General features: G+C 47.0%; 1 protein-coding gene and 1 long non-coding RNA gene across 2 annotated transcripts in view; one reads left to right on the top strand and one right to left on the bottom strand.

The window, feature by feature from the left end:
* LOC144109982 (uncharacterized) overlaps positions 1-7,352 on the top strand; it is a 57,223-nt gene extending 49,871 nt beyond the window's left edge. Inside the window, exons 8-10 of the mRNA XM_077642785.1 lie at positions 737-878; positions 2,647-2,777; positions 6,896-7,352. Of these exons, the coding sequence (XP_077498911.1) occupies positions 737-878; positions 2,647-2,777; positions 6,896-7,105 (483 nt within the window). The 3' untranslated portion in view covers positions 7,106-7,352. The remainder of the gene's footprint in view (positions 1-736; positions 879-2,646; positions 2,778-6,895) is intronic.
* A 12,559-nt stretch (positions 7,353-19,911) lies between these two features.
* Positions 19,912-23,710, bottom strand: part of LOC144111082 (uncharacterized) — a 29,824-nt gene continuing 26,025 nt past the window's right edge. The window contains exon 3 of the long non-coding RNA XR_013309978.1: positions 19,912-20,060. This is a non-coding gene — a long non-coding RNA (uncharacterized LOC144111082). The remainder of the gene's footprint in view (positions 20,061-23,710) is intronic.

Genomic DNA, 23,710 nt, shown 5'->3' on the forward strand with positions numbered 1-23,710 from the left:
TGGAGTCCACTCCGTTGCCCTTAAGAACCAGCGGTTATCTTGCCTTCGCATTACATGCCCTGCCAAAGCCCATTTCTTCCTCCTGATATTGACTAGGATGCCGGTAACCCGCCTTTGTTCCCTCAGCCACTCTGACCGGTTCCCGTCTCTTAACGTTACACCTATCATCTTGAAGCAAAAGCTCCACTACGCTAGGTTTTCAGCAGGGCAGCGTCAGTGCAGTCATGTGACAGGTGTCACGTGGTGTCACGTGGCAGGTCATGTGACCTACTAACGTCATCACAATCTGCCCACCGTGGCATGTTGCAACTGCCCCATCGGGCATTTCATCGACGCTTTACAGACAACCCCTTTGGCAGTGTGTGTGGCGTTTGTGAACGCAGCCATGCAACGGAAGCTTTCGCTTTTCACCAGGCTTAACCAAAGTTTAAACCACAGATAATTTTTCATTTCCATAGACCGCTGCGTTGTCCTTAACTTGAGCTGAACCCTTTTCGCTAGCCTCCACATTTCGGCCCCGCATGTGAGTACCGGTAAGATATAGCTTTTTTATACTTTTCTCTTGGTGGATATTGGTAAACTGCCATTCGTGATCTGAGAGAAGCTGCCATATGCGCTCCACTCCATTCTTATTCTTCTATAGTTATTTCCCTCTCATGAAAACAAGCGAAACACGTGCTGCTCCACAGCGATGACGTTCTGCTTCCTGATGCCTGTTCGCGCATGCGCAATGCAGGAGCGTCTGATCCCTCTGGTGGACAAGAGCATGCCTTTCCGTGTGGCCCTTTCTTTCACGATGAGCGTGTTCCTGTTCGAGCCCAAGGGCGGACTTACGGCCAAAACCGGCTTCGGGGACAAGTGCGACCTCTACTACCAACGTAAGTGCAGAGCCCAGTTATCATTAAACTGGAAACGACATAAAAACAGCGCGAATGCGGACGAACACCAGTGTGGAGAGGTGGACAAGTTGGTACACATTCAAAACTGCTGTAGCAGCATTGATAAGCACGACTGACAGGAAAAGAACGCTCGGTGCAGGTGCTGACACTTTGACGATTGCAAGAAACAAATATACAACATTGCCGTCGTGTGATCTGCGGGTATATTGATTGTTATAGTACAATTTTATATAATATAAAAAAACTGCGTACACAAATTGTTTTACGGTAAAAAATGCTTTTGTCCAGAATTACTGGGTATCGAATACCCGCAGAGATCACCTCTGTACAGATCTGTTGCACTGGAAATGGCCATCGAACTTTTTCCAGGGTCCCTTTAAAAACCCCACGTGGTCGAAGTTAATTCGGCAGCCTCCGCTACGGCGTCTCTCGTCGGCGATATTCTTGTGGGGTAATAAACCCTATATACAATACTATACACTGATTGTGCGTTTTGCCGTTTCTTTTTAGTTCGTTGGCTGGTTCAACTAGGGGGTGTGGGTCCAACCATTACTTCTGGAATTTTGCGTTTTATATAGTTGTTTTCGTGGCTAATGATGAACATTGCACCCTGCTTCTTGTGTGAGGGAAAGTTCTTTTCGGTCGTTTCTTTTTCTTGCTGTCTGCCCATTTATCCCTTATGCTTTGCGCGGTTCTATGCAATATTTTGCTGGTGTATGAAATTTGTGCTGTTTGTAATTTTTCCTTTTTGTGTGTATTGTCTTTTGGTGTGACCTACTTTTCAGGACACTTGTTTGTATTCATGTTTCTGGCTGCTATGCTTTCCATTTTGTATGCGACTCCCGTTTGGAATGCGTTCAGGTTATGCGGGCTGCTGCAGTGAAGTAAAACGTACAAGAAATGTGAATAACATGCCACCATCAAAGCCATGAGAGAAGGCGAGTGATTCCTCTTCGCGCATGATTGTCTGTGGCCACGTTTTCAGAATAGGCTTTGGTTAGGGCGCTCGGCTACTGAGCCGGAGTTCCCGGTTTCGAACCCGGCCATGGCGGACGCGTTTCGATCGAGGCGGAACGCAAAGGTGCCCGTGTGCTGTGCAGTGTCAGTGCACGGTAAAGATCCCCAAGTGGTCGAAATTATTCCGGAGCCCTCCACTACAGCACCCCTTTCTCTCTTTTTTATTTCGTTCCACCTCCGCCTCTCCCCTTGCAGTGCCGTTCCCGTGTCCACTGAGACGTAAGACAGGTACAGTGCCATTTCCTTTCCACAAAAGCAACCAATATAGGTTTTGGAAATGGACGCTTTCGTGAAGTGCGCCATTACAGCTCAATCCCGAATGATGTAGAATAATAATAATATATTAATAATAATAACAACAATAATAATAACAATAATCATAATAATTGGTTTCTGGGGAAAGAAAATGGCACAGTATCTGTCTCATATATCGTTGGACACCTGAAGCGCGCCGTAAGGGAAGGGATAAAGGAGGGAGTGAAAGTAAATAATAATTGGTTTTTGAGGAAAACAAATGGCGCAGTATCTGTCTCATATCCCGCTGGACACCTGAACCGCGCCTAAGGGAAGGGATAAAGGAGGGAGTGAAAGAAGAAATGAAGAGAGAGGCGCCGTAGTGGAGTTCTCCGGAATAAGTTCGACCACCTGGGGAACTTTAACGTGCACTGACATCCCACAGCACAGATGTAGAACGTCGGGAAATCGTTTTCATTTTCTTTCTTTTTTGCAGTGGACTTTTCGGAGGTGTGTCATGTTAAGCAGCAGGTCATAAAACTCTCGCACAATCTGTCGAGCAGCGCCACTGCACCGAAAGACAAGGTGTTCATGGTCTTCGAGGATGTGAACTCGACCTACGCGAAGGTACTGGAACCAGGCCCGGAAGCTCGTATATATCTCAGGGCAAATGAGTTCAACTTTTCTTTTGCTCCCTAGCCTAGGGCTATTTCGCACGTAACAAGGGAAATTCCAAGTATTATACTAGAACATCTCGGTCCTGAACAAGCCATCACCATTTTAAACAGAGTCGTTTGCTTTAGAGCTATTCGCCCACACAAAATTTTTTTAGAAAATCTATGGACTGTCCAGAAACTTCTGTCTATAAATTCTATATAATTCCTGTAGAAAAACGTAGGGAACAGTCTATAGGCAATACAAATCCAAATACAAATGGCCTTACACATTTAGTAGACGTTTGTCTATAGACAGTTCATAGACTATAAATAGGCAAAAAGAATTATCTATAGTAAGGCAATAGAGTCTATAAGAAAGGCACAGACGGTCTATAGACCGTTTTTTGTAGGGGCTGTCTCAGTTCTTGTGTCGTGCGTTGCATCTGTTGGTAACGTAGGGTGCATAAGGCTTTAGCTTCTAATTTCCTTTACGTCGCGACGAACAAGCCATAAGTGTTGCACCTTTTTTGGACTGTTTAGCGAGTCCACCAGTTTTAAGCCTTACGAGTCGCATATTTTTTGGTTCGCTGCTTACGTGGGGCTTGTGGCCGCTAATATCAACGCGACATGAGACTTAGCGGGAAGGTACAACATGACACAGACACAGCGAATTTAATGAACCACTTATTACTGCGTCAGTTTTTAACTGCCATACCTTCGTACCACCCAGTTTGATGGTCGGGGCGAGAATACAACTTTGCTGCCACATTGCAGGGTAACATAATGCATGTGTCATTGTGATCTTGCTTCCCGACGACGTCATTCACCGGACCAATGGGTTATATTATTGGTCGTGTAGGCAATGAAAAACCGACTCATTTATGTATTGTTACAGCTAAACACACTCGCATTTGAACCCGCGAACACATTGTTTCTTCCGCTTCTACCTTGCCCTTACCTCGCACGTTGAAAATTGCGCCGCTAATGACACTCGTTCATTTTTTTATTACCTGGCTCGTTACACTCGTGTCGGCCGTCAAGAGCGAAGCCAAATGCAACAAACGCAAAAACTGACTGGACGCAATGCCGCTTACTGCCACCTATGGTTGGAGTCAGAATAGTGAAGCGAAAGAGCACAAAACATTTACAGCGATAAGGTTGTTGTTAGCAGCAGCTCGTCAAAGCACTAAGGCGGTGCTAAGAAACTTACAGGTATTGACTATGTCAAAAATATAAAGCTCAAGGGGTTTGCTTCCAAGCCGTGCAGCGGGGCTCTCCAGCATCTAGAAGAGTGCGGTGAGGGGCTAGTTGGTACGACATTATGGAAACAATGAATAACTGCCCAAAAAGGACGGGACAAAGGAGAAGAACCACACGAGACAAGCGCAGCCTAACGACTGGTTTATTCCCTCCTTCCTTCGACAACAAAGCGCATGCGCACCAACCACAAAGAAAAAAGCCATAATCATCTCGTCATTCCAAGAAACTCCAACTCTTTGCGGTACAGGTGTATGGAAGCCTCGCTAACACATTTGTCAGGCCCTAATCTCGCGATTTCCAAGACTTCAATAACTTCACGTTCTTTCTTATCCCTCGCGCGTCCGATAATCTTAGTACTGCCGAAAAGTGGAGCCCAATCTTTGTCGTCATGCTTGCAGGTATTACAGTGCTTAGGCAGATGCTGCCCTCTAGAATCAGCTGAGGAATTGGCATGCTCCAATAACCTAATGTTGATGCAGCGGCCAGTTTGCCCGACGTACACCTTACCACAACTCAGCGGAATCTGATAGATTACATTCGATCTATAGTGCACAAACTTGTTCCTGTGGTTGGTGCTACACTCAGTATTTTTTTGCCTATCTGGTCTAACTAAATTGCACAAACGCGACAGCTTGCAAGGTGCCGAGAAAAGGACCTCTACGCTGAATTTACCAGTGACCCTCTTCAGGCCGTGCGAGACCCTGCGGACATAGGACATAACTTCTTGTCCCCTCCTTTTTGCGTAGTTATTCATGGTTTCCATAACCTCTTCCGCATACTTGGCAGGGTTGATGACATAAGCTTCTCACGCCTTTGTGAGATTAGAATTCCTTAGTATGCAAGAGGCGCTGTTCTGCTGGTCTCAAAAGCGAAGCCTTTGGGCTGTATAGTTTTCACAAAGACTGTAACTTATGCTAGAGGCAACACACAGGTTAGGCTGCGTTTCTGCAGAGATATTCGACAACACAGTTCACTCATACTGTCAGTCAGGTTTTAGAGAAATCTGCTGTATAGCGCTAGCCCTCACACATAGGCTACTCTGGTTACGTAAAAGCTTTTCATCCCTTTAAAACAGCAGCAGTCTTGCAGACATGGTGTAAGGAGGGCGAGGCTAGAGGACTATGCAGGCACGTTGAAAACTAGCCGCAGGAACTGCGCAGTGACTGTTGCTTTCTCCAAGAGGAATGAGGGAATGCAAACAAAAGAATATGTAATAAGAGGGGCACAATAGCTGACTTGCTATTCCATGCATGTTCACAGGAGTTGTTTTGGAGGGTTGAACGGTGAAGCGCTAGCAACACGGTTCAATGGAGGACATTTCAGAGACTTCATCTGCTACTGACGTTGCAGGATCCTGCTACGTAACTCCGGAAATAATTTGAGCGCATGATTGAGAACTTCCTTCATGCACTGAGTTACGAATGAGTGTAGGAGGCGTGCTTACTGGCATTATGAACGTGAGTGTGCAATTACGCTGTGCTTAACGATAGCGAAACGCGAAACTGGCTTGACGCGCCACCTCTAAATGAATCGCCGGTTCTTCACTAACTGACAATACACAACTTTCTGAGGGACATACAAAGGCTCGGGTGCAGCATCCACCTCGCCTTCAAGAGGAGCGCCGTTAGATTGCGGTCGCACCGCAATTCTATGATGCGGTAGCGTAATGGGTTAATTCCCACATATGAAGAAGGTAATTCTCTACTTTACATTCATAGATCTATGGGAGTTCCCATACCCCTCCTGCCGCAGTGGTGAAGCGGTTAAGCGATGCGTCACTGCCCTGCGATGGCAAGTGGGGCCACCGATGGACCCTGTGGACCCAGGTTGCTCTAGCCGAGCGACCAATAATTCATTTAACTGCCACCTGCCAAGGTGGGCAGGTTGTGATGACTCCTCAAGGTCACGTGACCTAGGTGGCCCTCCAGCCTCCTAGGTTGCTTCCCTGGGGATTTTTCGGGTACTTTTCGCTCACCGCCAACGATGCCAACAACGACGCCGGATTTTCTACGACACGAGCTCCTTAACCCTATCACGATAATACCAACGGTATCAGTTTTAACGCGATATCGGTAAGGAGCTCGCGTCGCAGAAAATTCAGCGTCGCTGTCGCCATCGTTCACCGTGCACGAAAAATCCACGAAGAATCTCCAGAGAAGCAACTTAGGAAACAGGAGGGCCACCTAGGTCACGTGATCTTAAGCAGTCATCGCAACCTGCCCACCGGATTGTGAAAAAACTGTCCACCGTGGCAAGCGACTGTTTAATTAAGGATTGGTCGCTCGGGAAGAGCAACCTGGGCCGTACAAGGCCCGCAGGTGGCAGCAACTGTCATCTCAAGGCGGTTTCGCATCGTTTAACCGCTGCACCAGGAGTGGTATGAGGGCTGCCAGGGATCCTCTAGTGTAAAGTAGAGAATGAGCAGTTTTGCCTATATCGGAATTAACCAATTACGCTATCAGCCGCTGCGGTGGCTGAGTGGTTACGGCGCTCGGCTGCTGGCCCGAAAGACGCGGGTTCGATCCCGGCCGCGGCGGTCGATTTTTCTTGAGGTCCGTGTGCTGCGCGATGTCAGTGCACGTTAAAGAACCCCAGGTGGTCGAAATTCCCGGAGCCCTTCACTACGGCGTCCCTCATAGCCTGAGTCGATTTGGGACGTTAAACCCCCATAAACTAAACCAAACCATTTACGCTATCATGTCATTCCCCTAAGGCGGAACTAAAGTGTCCCCCTCCCCATTTTTGGCCATTACATGTCGATTCTGTCTTTAGACGAGAATGCAATAGCATTAACGAGTGCGTGCCTTTTTGTTGATCTCTCCCACGCAGATGGATGAGGCGATAAAGGAAGCCCGCAAGAAGGACGTGCCACTAGTGTGGGCCGTCTACGACGTGCAGAACGATGCGGCTAATTGCAAAGGCGGCGCCAAGCCGAAGCAGCCCTCGTACGAGCGCTTCTCCGTCGTTAGAGAGCTGCTCGAGAAGGACTACAAAGAGCACCCCGATAAAACAACGAAGCCAAAGCGGAGAAGGCACTGAGCCCGCACGCTGGCAGCGCCATCTAGCGCAGCTAGGCGCCGCGACGGTCGTCCTTCACATGGCCCGCGCTCAGCACGTGGCACAAACACTTGACTGTTTCCGTTGTGTGATCGTCTTGCAACAACGACGGCACTGGGAGTAACACCATGCGTTCTTTCCAGACAATCAAGCCTCCTCCTGGGCGGGCCGTGCGCAGCAGTAAAAATTAAAAACTTAGTTGGCGTCTTATCTTCTGGCGTAGTGTTTAAACAGCTGCCAATTACGAAGAACCAAGAGGGCTGCAGATTGTGTAATGCATGACCAGGCTTTACATAACAGAAAATTGGAAAGATGCGCTAGTTAGTTAGCGTTGATTTTGGATTAGAGCTTAATAACGTTGATCAGCACTTGCTGGTGTACGTTGTGGTTTTGAAATGGGATTTTGTAGCGAGAGCTACACTGCGCCAGCTCTTCGAGCCTTCAGCGTGGCACCCCTTGAGCTCCGTGGCGGCGCCTTGGCCATGAGCCGGTTGGTCACGTAGTGCGGAGCAGCTGCTGCTGTCGGCGGCGCTGGGCGCCGGTGAAACCGAGCTGCAACAGCTGTGCGCATGCGCCGTGTCGAATGCGGGGGGGGAGTGGAGAGGGGGAGGGGCGTCGCAGCTGTATAAGCAGGCGGCTCGGCGGAGCAAGGCAGATGTAGCTATCGCGCCACTCCAGGTTTAACCAGAGCTAAATCACAGCCAACTTTTGTTTGCATAGGATGCTGCAGCCACGCATTAGTGCGTGATGCGTTGAAGGGATTGCAACGAGTGCTTTATGATGTGAGATATCCTGCCAAGAGTATCTTGTCATGCAGCGCGTTTCCGGGCAGCGTCACGATAGCGTTTTTCTCTGACCAGCTGTACGTTTTTGGCTTTGGCCGCCCACGTACGCTGAGCATTCAGAGCCTGACTCTCCGTCTCAGCTGCATCTACGACCCTCCTACAAAGGAGGAACCTCCCAAAGACCGATGCACGGCGCTTTCTCGGATTGGCGGGTCCGAGCTGGTCACCGTATCCTGCCACCCTGCTTGGCTGGAGAGGCCCTGGGTATCTGGGTCCTCAGGGCATTCATATAACTATATCGTCTTTGGGATAGCCACACAATATTCGGAGAAAAAGATGCGGGATAAACGATGAGCCATTCATATGGACTGGGTAGAGTATCTTTCCGGAGTTGCCTCCATGCTAATTGCTCGAGTTTTGAAAGAGATTTGTCGGATAATGCGTAGTACACTCCATCTTTTCGATAGTGCATTGATTCGTAGTACGTAACCATGAGCTCCCCAGCCGATTTCAGGCTTGGGCATCCGGCAGGTGTGTAGGCGAATCTTCGGGAATAATTCATCAGGTGCCACTTGACGAACGGGTGCATGAGATTGGTCCTCGCTTTTACACGAGAACAGCCACCCTCGTGCACCAGATTTGGAATATGTCCGACATGACATTGCATAAAACGAAATCAATCACGTCCTAGTATAAATTGCGGAAGCCTCGGCTATAAAATTCTTTGGGATAGGTCTCGTTAATAATTTAAATTGGGATACCCACATTGACATTATTTGCGCGAATGCTCTTAACAGGCCTTGGTGCTTGAGACGTAAACTGCTTTAGGCCCCAAAGCGCGTGAAACTAGCAGCATATTGGTGCGTCCTCGTCTCTAATATGAGTGTTTATGGGATCCATTCAAAGTCAAAAATATTTCCAAATTAAAAAGAGCACAAACAATTGCAGATAGATGTATTTGCAACAGATTCAGAACAAAAGGGAGCGCAAAACATATTGCCACGAATCTTTGTAGTCTTTGTTTACGATCGAAGCCGCGGGCACTCGGCCTTATCATTAGCTTGTGACCCGAGATGCGACAAGCCTTATCTTGAACGTTCGCAGCCACGCCCAACTGCCACCTCTGTGTTTCAGATTGCTGTAGTTTCTTTGGCGCCTTATCTGAATGGTTCCTCGCCAGCTTTGAATCGAGTGCAGCCGAGAGTTGCAGGCATCCAGTTCGACGAGCGCCATGCACTCTTGTTAACACCATCACCGCAGAATAATTCAGTCATTCAGTGTGGGCGCAAAAAGCCCAGTAAGATTTCCTTCGAAAGCTCATTTCGCTGCCTTCCTGGCTGCTGGACTGGTGTTTCCCCGACGTGACATCTGGTAGAGGTGCTTGGTGTAGGTCCATGTTCCGGACACCCCCCGCAAGCCGTGACGCCGTAGCCCTCTTCGTCTCTCACCAGAGGGCCTGCCACCCATACAGTTTCTTACTGTACACTAGAGGAAAAGCTGGCGGCTTTTAACTTCATCCACCATGGACGCCCGAGGCGTGCTGGGAAGACAGCAAACCGGATTAACATCTAGTGGTTTGTTGACTGTGCTACGGATAGGATTTTTTTGTTGTTCGGTTTCGTTATCACCATGTTTTGCGGTTTGCGGTTGTGTACTGCAGCTACTCACGTAGTTCATTTGAGATCCGAAACATCCGAAGGCGCTCGACTCGAAGTAAGCTGAGCACAGTGCCTGGGGCCTGCTAGGCCTAAATTCTCTTTGCCCCCTCACTGGGAGCCATTTATGTAGCAAGCTGAGTTTTGTTTAGCGGGAACCTGTGCTATCTGTGCAATGAAATGTGAAAGAAGGGAACAAGGTGTTTTTTTGTGTGAACTGAGAACGCAACAGTACGCTGCTGTAACCACTCTGCACATTTCACGTAGGAGTCTCGGAGACACTTGCTCAAAATTAAGCACTTCGACAAGCACAGATTTATGATAACCGTACTCGCCAAGGATTGAGTTTGGTTCATTTGGAAGACTGGCGGTGGTCGCGCATTGCATGCAAGAACGACTTCCACTTCATGAATTAATTCATCCCGCATGTTGCACTTGTCATCATGAATATGGGCGTCACTTGTGGTAGGAGAGGTTTGCGCTTCCTAATTTATGTTTTTCTTGGCAAAATCTGCAAACGCAGCGCCAGGACATGCCGAGAGCCGGCACTTAGTGCGCGCAAACTAGTTTCTCATAGAAGAGCAGGGGTTCGGGTATGCTTCTCGCGGCACGGAAAGATGACGCGTCCTGCATAGCAAACTACACCAATGAAACTTTTCTAAAAGAAGCGTCTAATGTGTAGCATTTTAAGTATTGTTTTTGCAAGAATTGCGCTGAAAACGCGTGTGTTCAACGCAAAAAATTATTTTCCATGATTAGCTATTTTTGGCGGCATATAAAGCCCTCTCTCGCCATTTTCAAATTCGGTGCTTGTCTGATTTTTGCTCATTTATTCCAGTGTACAGTTACCATACTTTATTACAGGACATACTAATTGCAAAACAACGCTTCCTTGCAACATATCATTTGCGAAATTTTGTATTTCTGCAGTCGTAGTCATGTTTTAGGTTCATGCCAAGTGCGTCTTGCTGTCTTCCCGCCATTCCCATGGTGGATGAAGCGCTCTTTCAAGGCTATGAAACTCGCATAGACGATGACACCAGGTTTCCTTCTAGGTAATATTTAGAAACTCTATGCTGCCCCCAGTCTATCGAGACCGCCGACGTCTGCAAGGGGAGCTGTCCGAGGAGGGAAAAAATCGGCGGACGCTTAATGCTGCTTACGTGTGGGAACACAAAAGCATTACTGTTTCTGGGTGTATTGACACCCACCCACCCAAACAAACGACACACCCACACAAGACTACAACTACTGACTACTTGTAATTACATTTTTGTGGACTTTTTTTAATCAAGTCATTACTTTTTTCAAACGGTGACGTTTCGGGTACTTCAGTTATTGTTTTCTTGTAATTGTAATCGATTACCGGTATAACCAATTACTTCTTTGCCAAAAAGCCCACCGCGGTGAAGCGTCCGTGACGATGCGATTACGTCAAATAGTTCGGCCGCTCACGAAGGTGCGCATGGCTGCCTGACGTGTTGCGCTTTCCGCAGCGTTCTTTCCTGGTGTAGCTGGGGCCATCTATGGATGCTTCTTGCAATAAGCCGCGCCTAGCTAATTCATTGGAATAAAAAAAATCTGATTTTTCCTTGAACTATAAGAAGCAGCGCAAAGGTGGCGTGAACGATGAGGAAGATTACTCACAAGACGGGCGCTGACTGCCAAGTGATATATATATAGTTTCAAGGCGACATATTTTATTGGTAAAACTCTCACACGCCATAGTTCTACACAGCAAAAAAAGCAAGATAAACGATATAAAACAGGGTTATAACCTCGAATAAACAAATAACCTTTATGTATGAACGCAGAGCCTTACATCTCTTAGCCAGGCTGCGTCAAACGAGAAAATAGAAAAGGGAAGTACAAGGAACAAGTGCAGACAGTTAAAACCATTCGTAGCAAATTGGTGTCAAAAATTAAAAAAGTGATCCCAGTCAAAGGTAATCACGACATATGCAAACCGCAGAAAAGACGGCAAAAATCGCCTTCCCCGCAAAAAAATAAAAATAAATAAAGCACCCTACACGTGTCTGTGTAGAAATCCTAACTTTTTATCAAGGAGTGAAACCGAATGTGTGCTGACAAAATTTTCTTCCGCTTAATAAATAAGAGAAACTTGGATAATCTCTCGCCCCAGTTTATCTTTGGGGTATGCGAGAAAGTTGGTTTTGTTGAAGAGTGGCTTACAACTACAGCTTTTACAATGGTATGCAAAGAATCCGCCAGATTTATTTTTCACATTCCGTTTGGGTTCTTAGGCATTGTCTTTATAGTACCTTCCCGTTTGTCGATTGTAAACACTATTGCAGGTGAGGGGGATCTTATATATATGTTTGCTCCTCCCTTTTGTGTGCTTGGGGACGTTCTTCTCAGAGCACGATTCGTGCTTTCAATCGCCAGTCCTTGCACAGACCTTGCCAAGTTGTACGGGGCAGGGAAAACCACGTTGATATGATATCTATTTGCAATCTTTTTAATATTGTGCGACAGCCTGTGGAAATGCGGAATAAGCTTGCTGTTCGCTTCATGCCTCACTTTACTGTCTCTCTTGTTTTTTAGAGCAGGCTTTCAGAAATGCTGGAAATCAATGCATTTGGATAGCCAGCACTAATCAGGCGAGCCACTCGGTCATCGAATCTTTGACTCAAAAGGTCCGGGAAAGATTGAGAGCAGGTTGAAGATTAGGGCTAGTTACAGCCCGCTTTACCCAGCTTAGAATGAACGCTATCGAAAGATAGTGCCCTTTTCTTGGACCTATTGTGCCACATCCGGCGCACATGACTCAGAGAACTTAACGACGACATCTAAAAACTGCATCGCGTTGTCAACAGGAAACTCGCTGGCGAACTTGAGCCCACCTGGGTATGTGCTGTAGATGCGTAGGATTTAATTATTGGTAGTCACCGTGCTGTCAGGTTGCACCTGGTGTAAGAAGGCAAGGTAGGTAATCGTCTACGCAGCACTACACCATCCTCACATGTAAGCCAATAAGGTTTTCTTGAATTCTTTCGTTCATCGCTGACAGGTATATTTCGCACAGCACTGGGTCAACTGAGGAACCTGTGGATATTCCGGACTTCTCTGTATAATACTGATCCCCGAAGCTAATCGCTGTGGATCCTAGATAGAATTAAAGTACACCCATAAACTGACTTGAACTAAGCGTGGCGCATCATATAGATGACGTAGAAACTGCCAACGAAGCATTTCGCAACTGCGAGCTGGTGCGCAAGGTTGTTTTACGGTATAACACCGCCTTAATCTCCAGCGCTTACACCGAAAGTGTTCAGTGTAGCGGTTGATGTCTGCATGAGGAAACTTTGCAATATCAGCGACAACAAATTTGAAAACAACTCCTGTTGAAATTTAACAACGCGCAAAAAAATATGAAACAAGCTGCACAAGCTTACTGCAGTTTAAATGAGTTTGTGTTATTGCAATGAAGTTCAAAGAGAAGTAACGCAATAGTAACCGATTACTGTTCTTTAGTTTTCAGTTACTTTTCTAGGGCAGTAATTGACCACAGCAATCAGTTACACTTCAGATGTAGTAATTGTTATTGGTTACTTATTTTCTTTAACATGTACAAGACTGCTATAGAAACCATACTCATGTGAGTGATGTCATCCGTGACGTCCAGGCTGCCGTTTGTCGCAGCGCGAGACCAGGTGAAACTCACTGCTCCCGCTAAGGATACAGGACGGACGCATGCTGTCCTGACTGCCCCGGCTCGTAATCGGAAGCCTCTGGTGGGCTTGTCTAGACAGTTGACGCACTGGTAAAGTGAAGAATGCTGTCTACATTTGCCACCTGATTGGGACAAACGGGAAAGCGGTGCCTATCCCGGGCTCGAACGTTTTCAGAGCAGCTGATATCCACCATGACAAGTAGTAGCTACGCGCTTCGTTACCTGCTCACTTATTACGTTCGCGCTGTGGACACAGGAACTATAAGTGCTTAAGACTTGCTTTCATTGCTGCGAAAGTGTAGCGGTGAGTGCCAAAAATGTGCTGGGTTTTAACGTAGTTAAACCGACTAGGCGTGATAAAGCATGCGCTTAGCCTGGTTGGCTCATGGTATTGTTTTGCTGGATCGTCGGCACGTATGGTGCCTATATCTTTTCGATAGGGGGGAAGGATGTGTTACTGAAGAGTGGAAAGCGCCGGCGACGGAGACACACAAATAATCGATGAAGCAGCGCGGCGAGAGGCAGTGTCACAAGGAGCAGTTCTCCAGCACGAGCGAGCTTCAGCCGGCCACTTCAAAAGGTTTCTGATGATGATGATGGTGGCCTCTGGCCATCATAATCAGCACACATGGCTCAGAGAACTTAACGAGGACATCTAAAAACTGCATCGCGTTGTCAACAGGAAACTCGCAGGCGAATTTGAGCCCACCTGGTTATGTGCTGTAGATGCGTGGGATTTAATACGTGGTAGACACCGTGCTGTCAGCTATCTGCTGTAGATGCGTAGGACTAGAGCTTTGTAGTATTTGGCATCGACGTATTGTCTTCTCCTTCACTCCACTAGTATTCGATGAAGACGACGATGAGCAATGCACAGCGCCAGAGCATGCATGTCAGTTCCATAGTAATATTAGTTAACGAAGACAAAGATGTGCAATGTTCAGCGCGAGAGAGTGTTGCAGTTTAACACGATGTTTCATTTCGTTGTTTCTTTTTGTTTACTTCTTCCGTCCTTACCATTCATTTTAATTTCGTCCAGGCATTATTTACCTCAAAAACTCTGTGCCCCCCAATTCTTGGCCAATTCACCTATGTGGTCATGTGCCATAGTATGTACAACAATAACACGATGCGCGAGGCGTCCCCGGCTGCGGCGATAGCACAGAGCTCTCTTGCAGTGGCCAGCGAAGCTTATCTGTTCGCGCTGCCGCGGGTTCGAATCCCAGTCACGGCAATATTTGTTTACAGTCTGGCCAAGGTCACCCTCGAGGTCAAGCTTCACACGAACCAATGAGCCGGTTTGACCACGTGAGGTAGTGCTTTCGCTCTGGAAGAGATGCGGACGCACCGTTCCCCGACGTTGCATGGATAGACAAGGCAGCTCCACTGCGTAAACATCGATGTCGGCTCTGTGAAGTGTATTGCTTTCTTATTGCTTGTGAACTTTTTGTAGCACTTTGTGAGGTGGAAATAAATGAATAATTGGCATTTGCCGTATGCGGCCCCGTTTGTTTTATAACATGTTAGCATATTTTTATTACCTGTGTGCTTCGGGGAGAATTAATTACATATAATATTATGTAAACTCGATTGCTTCATATCTGCTATCAATGTTCGCGTTCGAATGGTCGTGCAGTGCATCGGGGTAAATTTTTTCATGTGATTCTGGACTTCAAAACTCGGCTGAACATTGCTGAACTTCGAAAAGCGTGCCAAGAAGTCACCGCAGCACTTTGGAGCTGCACCTAGTTATGCAAAACGCCTATGCATTACTTCATTGCACAGTCTTTGTCCTCAGTTCCTTTCCGCGCAAAGCACAATTAAATATTTATTATGAAGACTTAGCTTACCGATATTCGCACAGGAAAAGCCTAATAAATAGCCATAAATGAACACAAGCGCCCTGAAGGCAAGCCGAGGCGAGGCAAACGGCGAAATACGCGAAGCTATCGCATATGCTGCTTATATCTTTGCGATTTCAGTTAGACTGAAGTGGGGAGCTATTTATTGCTGTATGATATGAATAAAAAAACATATACGGGATCGACGCCATGCATGAAGCGCTTCGTTAGGGCATTCCCCTGTCTTTCAATAACTTTTGGCGCTTCATTCACATAGTTACTCTACTTAGACGTTCAGCGGTACTTCGTCATGCTGGAAAAAGTGATGATAACGATGCCTCTATGCAGTGTATACAACCAAGATGACAAAGAAAAGAAGGTCGTTCTTCATGCCTTTGTGTAAACGTGGGCAAAAGTTGGAGCTTCTTGTTAATCTTCGTGCTGGTTGACCTTGCTCGGTCACTGTAAGTAAAATATGCTTATAATTGCCCATTTGCAGCAGTGTAAATGACACAAAGGGAACGCTGTGAAGATATTCCTTATGAGTAGAGTGAGCTCAACATGAAGTAGGCCTGACATAGGCAAGCCACCAAACATCGGCCTGCAAAAGGCTGACGTAGTCTCTGATGTCGGCCCGACTTACGGCCGACCTGCCAATGTAGGGCCGAGCAGCAGCTTATATACAATCGATATCGAGTTTTTACTCCTTCGTAATTGTACTGAATTCGGTTCAAGACGGTATGCTCATGCCAGCCCAAGTAAAAACCAATCGTTTGTGCACCTTTGCCCGACCATGGGCCGACAAGGTGTACGTGTGAATGAGCGACGCCGCTGTGCATGGAGGCTCTCCGAATCAGTTTCAACCCCCTGAGATTCTAAATTTAACGCGCAATCACACTGCGAGCTACACGGCTGCGTTTGTATTTCACAACCATCGAAATGTGGCTTCGGTGGATGAGATGTGATCTCACCACTTCGGGTTCACCAGCCAAAGCCAGGGCTGATTCAGAGTCTTTTTGTAAAAGTGTGTCCCGTCCGCCATAGGTGAGGATAACGGGGGTACAATAATAAATGCTGTCCTTAAATTGTCATAAGTGTTGTCCCCATATAACCGCGATGAGAACTTCAGGCGCACGTAAACACCGCAGTGTTGGAGACCATCCTCACGATGCCATTTAAACTCTTCCACAGGAAGGAGGTCACTACCAAGCCGGACGCAATGCTGAGAAACATCACCGACAAAGAAAACATCGACTTCGCCGCATACTTTACTACCAACAAGCCCGATGGTTTATACAGATAATGATCAATGGCCGGCAGTGCATCGATGCTCTAGGGGCTGTAATGGCTGTAATGCTTATTTCTTTATGCTGAGTCATCGGTTCACGGCTTTATCAATGTCTGTGACGCAAGAGGCTGCCAGATTTATTTAGGATCAGCGCAGCCAGACGCAACTGTTTCTATGTTGTTCGAGATTAGCGTAGATGTTTTTAGCGCCTTATCTGAAAAGTTCGTTGTTAGCTTTCAACTGGGAGCAGTCCAGAGCGATAGTAATTCTGATCTCCGACGACCGCGGAATGCACTTGTTGCTATCGCCGCTAGATGGCCTTAACAACCACATCCCCTTAACAATGAAACAATAGTACGAACTACGTTGGTGCAACGCCGCCCGACATTCATAGTTTTTGCGACAGCGTTGCAGAACCTGGCGCGTTTGCGAGTGCCCATTCGTGCTCTCGGCATAAGCTGGCAAAATTTTTGATTGAAGCAGAGAGGCATGCGAGCCACATACGGCAGTGTTTCCGATTAGCGTTAAAATGGTTCTATGGGGTTTAACGTCTCAAAAGCGACTCAGGCTATAAGCGACGCCGTAGTGGAGGACTCCGGTCATTTGAGACCACCTGGGGTTCTCTAAGGTCCACTGACATCGCCCAGCACACTAGCCTCTAGCATTATGCCTACATCGAAATGCGTCCATCGCGGCAGGGATGGAAACCGCGTATTTCGCATCAGCAGCCGAGTACCATAAGAACATAGCCACCGCGGCGACTCTTGCCGTTAAAAGGGAAGCGAGCGTAAAGATTGAAATACTGCAAACGAAGCGCACATCGGTGCTGAAGATAATTTTTTTAAATTGGTTTTGGGGGAAAAAAATGGGGCAGTATCTGTCTCATATATCGTTGGACACCTGAACCGCGCCGTAAGGAAACAGATAAAGGAGGGAGGGAAAGAAGAAAGGAAGAGAGAGGTGCCGCAGTGGAGGGCTCCGGAATAATTTCTACCACTTGGGGATCTTTAACGTGCACTGACATCGCATAGCACACGGGCGCCTTGGCGTTTTGCCTCCAACTTACTATTTTTAACGCGAAAGTGTTCAAGGCCCCGTTCAGAGAATCTGATGTCGGCGTCGGGGTGGTGAGCGAAAAAGCACAAGCTTGGCTCTGGCAGGCGGTGCCCAGAGAGCAATCTACGTGGAGGTGGGTCACCTATCTCCCGTGACCTTGCGGCGTCATCGCAACCTGCCCGCCGGCAAATGATGAAGCTGTCCACTGCAGCTGGTGGAAGTTACGTGAATGATTGGTCGCTTGGGAAGAGCAACCTGGCTCGCCCAAGGCCCAGAGCTGGCACCACCTGCCATCGCAGTGCAGCGGCGCACCTCTTAAGTGCTGCACCAGGATGGGTATGATGATTCCCAGGGATCTATGAATCTAAACTAGAGAATTACCTTTTGCCAATATATGCGAATTAACCCACTAAACTATCGCCTCATGCACTTTAGGCGGAGCTTAAGTGCTCCCTTCAATTTTTTTTCGACATGGGCACCACGTTGGGCGACTGCGGTGTGTGCGCCGTGGAGGAGCATTCATCCCTGTCGCTAGGCGACGCAGAAGGATCGCACCCATGCGTCTTTATCCTTCGTACTTAGTTTCGGAATCATTCTTAAAAGTGCGAAGCGTAGCCCCGCCTCGGGCTCTGGCTCTAAATTCCACGCTACCCACTGCAACGCTCGCAAAACACGATATGAGGGAGTGAATCCTCGGTTGAGCGCCGCCTGTCTGCATGGCTAGACCGCACCTGTCGGTAAGCGTGACGTCACACCCGCCGACAAGGATCCCCGAGAGTGCTGGGTGAGGCCATGTTCCCGCTAAGAAAACGCCAAAAAAGCAGCCCGCCCTAAAGTAACCAGAATACTATCGCACGAATAAAAGTTTGACACGACGCGTGTCCTGAAAGCAAGAACACATCGCTCGCCATCTTGTGAGTTGTAAAACTGTATAGTCGAGCGGTTGGACCACCGTCATACACTTTGAACCGTAAGCAGCTTTTCTGCAAATCTGGTTTACGGTAGAACAGTTTGCAAATATAAGGGGTCATCCAGACTCCCACCAAATGCCCGGCGCAATCCGTGATGAGCCTTCGCCACGCACGCAAGAGGCAAACCGCCGGCGTCGAATCAGTCTGTCCTGTGTGTTTATGATGATGTGAAGAACAGACAGAATGTGGAGAAGTGGTGCCGTGAATTCCTGGAAGCCAGAGCCGATATTCATTTAAAAAAATGGGTGGGAGCTTGCTTGCTGTCCCCTGACGGTCTTCGCAAAATTCGAAGCTGGAATTCGTTCATGCTTCACCTTGCTTCTGGCATGATTCAAGTGAACGATTTTGGAGAATGCCCCACACAGCGTGAACCTGGAGCCCAGTGTTTTTACTAGTTTGTTCATTTGAAGAAACATCTCGCTGGTATAAAATTCGCCGCTAAGGTTTTCACGAGAAGGTTTTCATGACGTAATTTACTTGGTAGGCGGGACACTGCTACGACAACGGCTTCCAAAAACTGATTCTCAAGCTGAACAACAATTCGCTGGATAATGGCGGCAAATATGTGGAAAAATTAAGCAATGTAAAATGATTGCTTTTGAGTTGAAGTTTTGCGGAGTAAAATATTTCCGCAGCTGTGCTGGCTTCTATACCTTTACTCTTAGGACAGGCTTTGTACTTTTACGAGTTTCAGATATTTCTGTTCACAACGCATTTTCTTCCTCATGCATCTTGATGAATGCAGCATGTAAGAGTTTTCGGAATGCACTATTTTTTTCGCTCTCTACAAGCCCATTATGGCATCATCAGCCTGACTACGCCCACTGCGAAGCAAAGGCCTCTCCCATGTCTCTCCAATGAACGCTGCCCTGTGACAGCTGCGGCCCCCCTGTCCCCGCAAACTTCGTGATCTCATCCGCACATCGAACTTTCTGCCGTACCCTGCTGCAGGTCCCTTTTCTTGGAATCCACTATGTTACCTTTAAGGACCAGCGGTTATCTTGTTTTCGCATTGCACGCCCTGCCCAAGCCCATTTCTTCCTCTTGATTTCCACCAGGATGTCGTTAAGCCGTGTTTGTTCCCTCACCCACTCTGCCTCCTCCTGTTCCTTAACGTTACACGTATCAATTTTTTTTTCCATAGCTCGATGTGTGGTCCTCAAGTTGAACCCTTTTCATTTGTCTGCACGTAGACTATTACCTAGAGGAAATGAAAATACACAGTCACATCGTAACCATCTATTTATTTAAAAGAACGATTAAGCCAACCTCCACTAATCATAAGTTTGGAGGTAAAAAGTCGCATTAATCTGCTACTGTCACGGCGTCTTCTTATGTATGTTCCAGATATATATGCCCTTGATTTTGTTTATTGGGACACTCAGAATTCATCCGTGAAATCTTAGCCGTTTTTCTAAAAACTAAAATGCTGAAGATTTTGCAATACTGATAATTTGTAGTCGAAAACGGTTAACTTCCCGCATATCGAACCCGCCGCTTTGGCACTATATGTGCATACAGCCTAGGGCCGAAACCCGGGGGTAGCTGGTGGGTTGGGTTGAGGCACATTCCTGTATAACGCCGATTGATCGCTGGGAAGCACAGACAGCCAGCCAGGCAATCCTGTCCCCTCAGGAACGGGTCGCACTGATAAGAAAAAAAGAAAAGAAGTATCAAGTTGAGATTCCCGGTTTTAAATGTTCACAAACACGCTAAAACATAGCACTCATTTCAGAGATGTTCGCTTTACATAATATCAGACGTGTCCAAGAACAGTGCACCATTTCGAGCAACCGGTAAGAAAAAAGCATATCTTGTTTGTCAGTGCCTCAACCGATTAGCTTTGTAATGAAGAAATGACAGGTCTGCAGTAAGCTTTAAACAAAGCGCCCCGAGCTTTTTCATACTGGCGTGGAAAGTGATACCTCGTTCTGGTGTAGGTTAAATGACAAATGGAAAGCAACTTTGATATCGCCGATGTTTTCGCTGGATAACAAACCAGGTGCATACTGATGCTCTTAAGCGCTTTGCGAATACTGAACCGGCAAGTTTGGGCTCCACACGAAACCTGCTTTCGCATAGACCAAATTTATTTGCCACCGCGCTTGGCACCGGTGCGGCGAGGCCTCCCAGCTGAGCAGCTCTGCATCTGCTCAGTTGACACCACAAGTTTTCTGTGCTCCGCTCACGCTGCCCAATCCGAAGGGTATGGTGGCACCGATATGACTCCTTTAGTGGTGTAGGACACCTTCGCCCGACGACCACCAAACCTGTTAACAAACCTGGAAAATCTGGGCAAGCAGCCCCCATGGGTAATGGCTCAGCCTTCAGTCTGCCTGCATGTCCCTGGCATAATCAAGAAGTCTGCGATGCCGGTTAGCGGACTGAAGCAACTCGCACTTGCCTACATCTGGTCAGAATACCACAAATGTGTGCCCGTCTACACGGATGGATCTGCGTCTCCAAATGCATCAACAGCAGCTTTTGCAATCCCTGCACAACAGACGACCCGCAGATCCATTTTGGGACACAAGTCTACTTCAACCGCTGCAGAGCTTGTGGGCCTTCGGGAGTCGATTCGCCACATCTGCGGAGAACCGCCTCAGGAGTGGTGCATTTTCACCGACTGTAAACCTGCGCTACACATTTTAGGATGCTTCCTACGCCACACAGCCTACCAAGCTCTGGCTCTTGATATCATTAAAGTCGTATCATTTGCTCAGGGAAACGGCCACTGTATAGTGTTTCAGTGGATCCCCGGACACCGCGGACTCGATGGAAATGAGACCGCCGACGCTGAAGCAAAGAGCACCTTCAGCAGTGGCCTGCGTACAGCTGTACCGTTCTCTATAGTGGACACAACTTGTCTCCTTTCGGAATTGATGAGGAGGGCGACGGCTAGGTACTGGGCCCTGCCAGACACCCGCCACATCCGCCTTAAACGGCTAGATCCGACGGTGACCTTTTCAGTTCCTCGCGGAATACCTCGCCCTATTGCATGCGTTATACGTAGACTACGTTTAAACGTGGCATTCACGCGCAAATACTTGCACTTAATAGGACAAGCGGACTCCCCGGAATGTACCACATGTGGCGTGCTAGAGACTATAGAACACGTTTTAGTGGCGTGTCCAGCGTATGCACGTGAAAGACTCATACTCGCATCTGCTCTGAAGCCTATGGACACATCGCTCCTCTCTGAGGATTTGATCCTCGGCGCTTGGCCAGATAGTTTTAGAACTGTAAAAGCAACGCGAGCGCTCTCACGCTTTTTGAGCGACACGGACCTTGCCTCGCGTTTGTGATGTCAGAAAGTGTGCTTTTTTTTTAAAGTAGTTTTTCATCTGCCTCCTCCCATCATCATCGTCCCCCATCGTGACCTTCTTTTGTCTCCTCTTCCCGTCCCCCAGAGCAGAGTAGCAGGCCAGATATTTATTTTTCAGGCCAACCTCTCTGCTTTTCCTATCAATAAACCCTCTCTCTCTCTGGGCAAGCGGATGTTTTAACGGCAGGTTGTTTCTGAACGCATTTTTCTCGCATATCGCAAGAGTGAAGCTTAACAATAAATATATCTGCAGGTTTCTCTTCGGGATGCCTGCAGTGTTTTGCTATTTACTGTCAAAAGTCAACCTTGTTAGTTTTCTATGGCTGCCTTAAGCACTGGTGCGAGCAGAGGACAGACTTTAAATGTGAGATTCTGCTACGCATTGGAAGATTATATTGATCAAATCGGTATCTTCATAAAAGTATGTTACAATATTCCACAGAGAGTGTTTTTTTTATTTAGTTCCGGGTACACTGGCGGTAAAAGAGTTGTAGGCCTTACAATCCACATTTACGTGGGCTCAAATTTGCGTCAACACTTCGCGCCGCCATATATGCGTCCGCACTCGAGATATCACTCACAATATAATCCAGCTTCAAGTTAATCTGCGCCGCAGAAAAATACCGCATGTATTTTTCAAAGCGTGCCCCTACTAAGGGCTCATGTAACGTGCGCTGCATATATGCACGCCTGCCTAGGAGCGCATATTATTCATTGTAAGTTACCCTGGAAGAAGAGGATGATAAGAAAATACTGATTCTCGAATAAAGAGATTGTTATCATTGTTATCATTTGGTGCCACCAAATTTGGGTTCAGCCACATATCTGTTTGTACCGCTGTTCTAAGTTTCCTGCTAGAATCTCACCGACTGCCAGGTTAAGTGTGACAAAATTTTCTTTTCTGTCAATTATTATATTTTGACTTAATTCTGTTTCAGTCCCTCTCTTTATTATTATTATTATTATTTTTACTAATTTTGAAATCAAAACTTTTATCCTTTTTTTGTTCATGAGGAAGAATCCTCCGGAGTTGCTTTCCCGCGTGCTTTTCATTTTAATTACCTGAGTACACGTGAGTAGCCACCCAATTCTTGGCCGATCCCCCAGTGTGGGTATAAAAGATAGGCCAACAACAACAACAACAACAACAACAACAACAACAACAACAACAACAACAACAACAACAACAACAACAACAACAACAACAACAACAACAACAACAACAACAACAACAACAACAACAACAACAACAACAACAACAACAACAACAACAACAACAACAACAACAACAACAACAACAACAACAACAACAACAACAACAAAGCGATTGTTTTAACAGATTTCCGAGGCAGTTCTGGCAATCATAAAATATGCATTTACAGCAGCGTTCCCGCGTGCGTCGAAAACTTCCTTTCACCCTTCGTGTCTGGAACATGCTGATGGACTTATGAAAAGCTATATTCTTAAACCACTTTTCTGTATGACTAAGGGGTGGTTTTTTCATATTTCCGATTAGCGCAGGAAAAAAAGAAGCTGTATCATAATTTCTGCCTTTTTGTTATGCTTTTACTTTATTTCTTTGCTCACACAGGAATGATCTCACGTTAGTACGCTGATGAGATGAATAAAGAAATTGCTTCTCGGCGAACGCTGTTTGTTAATAAAACCACGTCGAAGGCCCTTGACGATCTAAAGGTATTGTTTCCTTTACACACGATGATTTTTTTATCCTTTACAGATATTCGTTTTGAAAATTTTCAGAGAGACGTCGGTGCTGTCTGCTGAGCTTGATTGTGCTGCAAGGCGGGCATCATGCGCAGTCGTCGTAAAAAGTAAGAGCACCTCTCCCTCGCGTTCCGAAACGGTCAGCTATACATGTGCTCGCCACCTGACGAAACTCACCCGCTGTCGAGACCACACCACTGCTCAGGTCTCGACAGCAGAAGGGCAGAAGGGTTTCGTCAGGTGGCTG

The sequence above is a fragment of the Amblyomma americanum genome, chromosome 11 (assembly GCF_052857255.1).
Source record: "Amblyomma americanum isolate KBUSLIRL-KWMA chromosome 11, ASM5285725v1, whole genome shotgun sequence".
Lineage (NCBI taxonomy): Eukaryota > Metazoa > Arthropoda > Arachnida > Ixodida > Ixodidae > Amblyomma > Amblyomma americanum.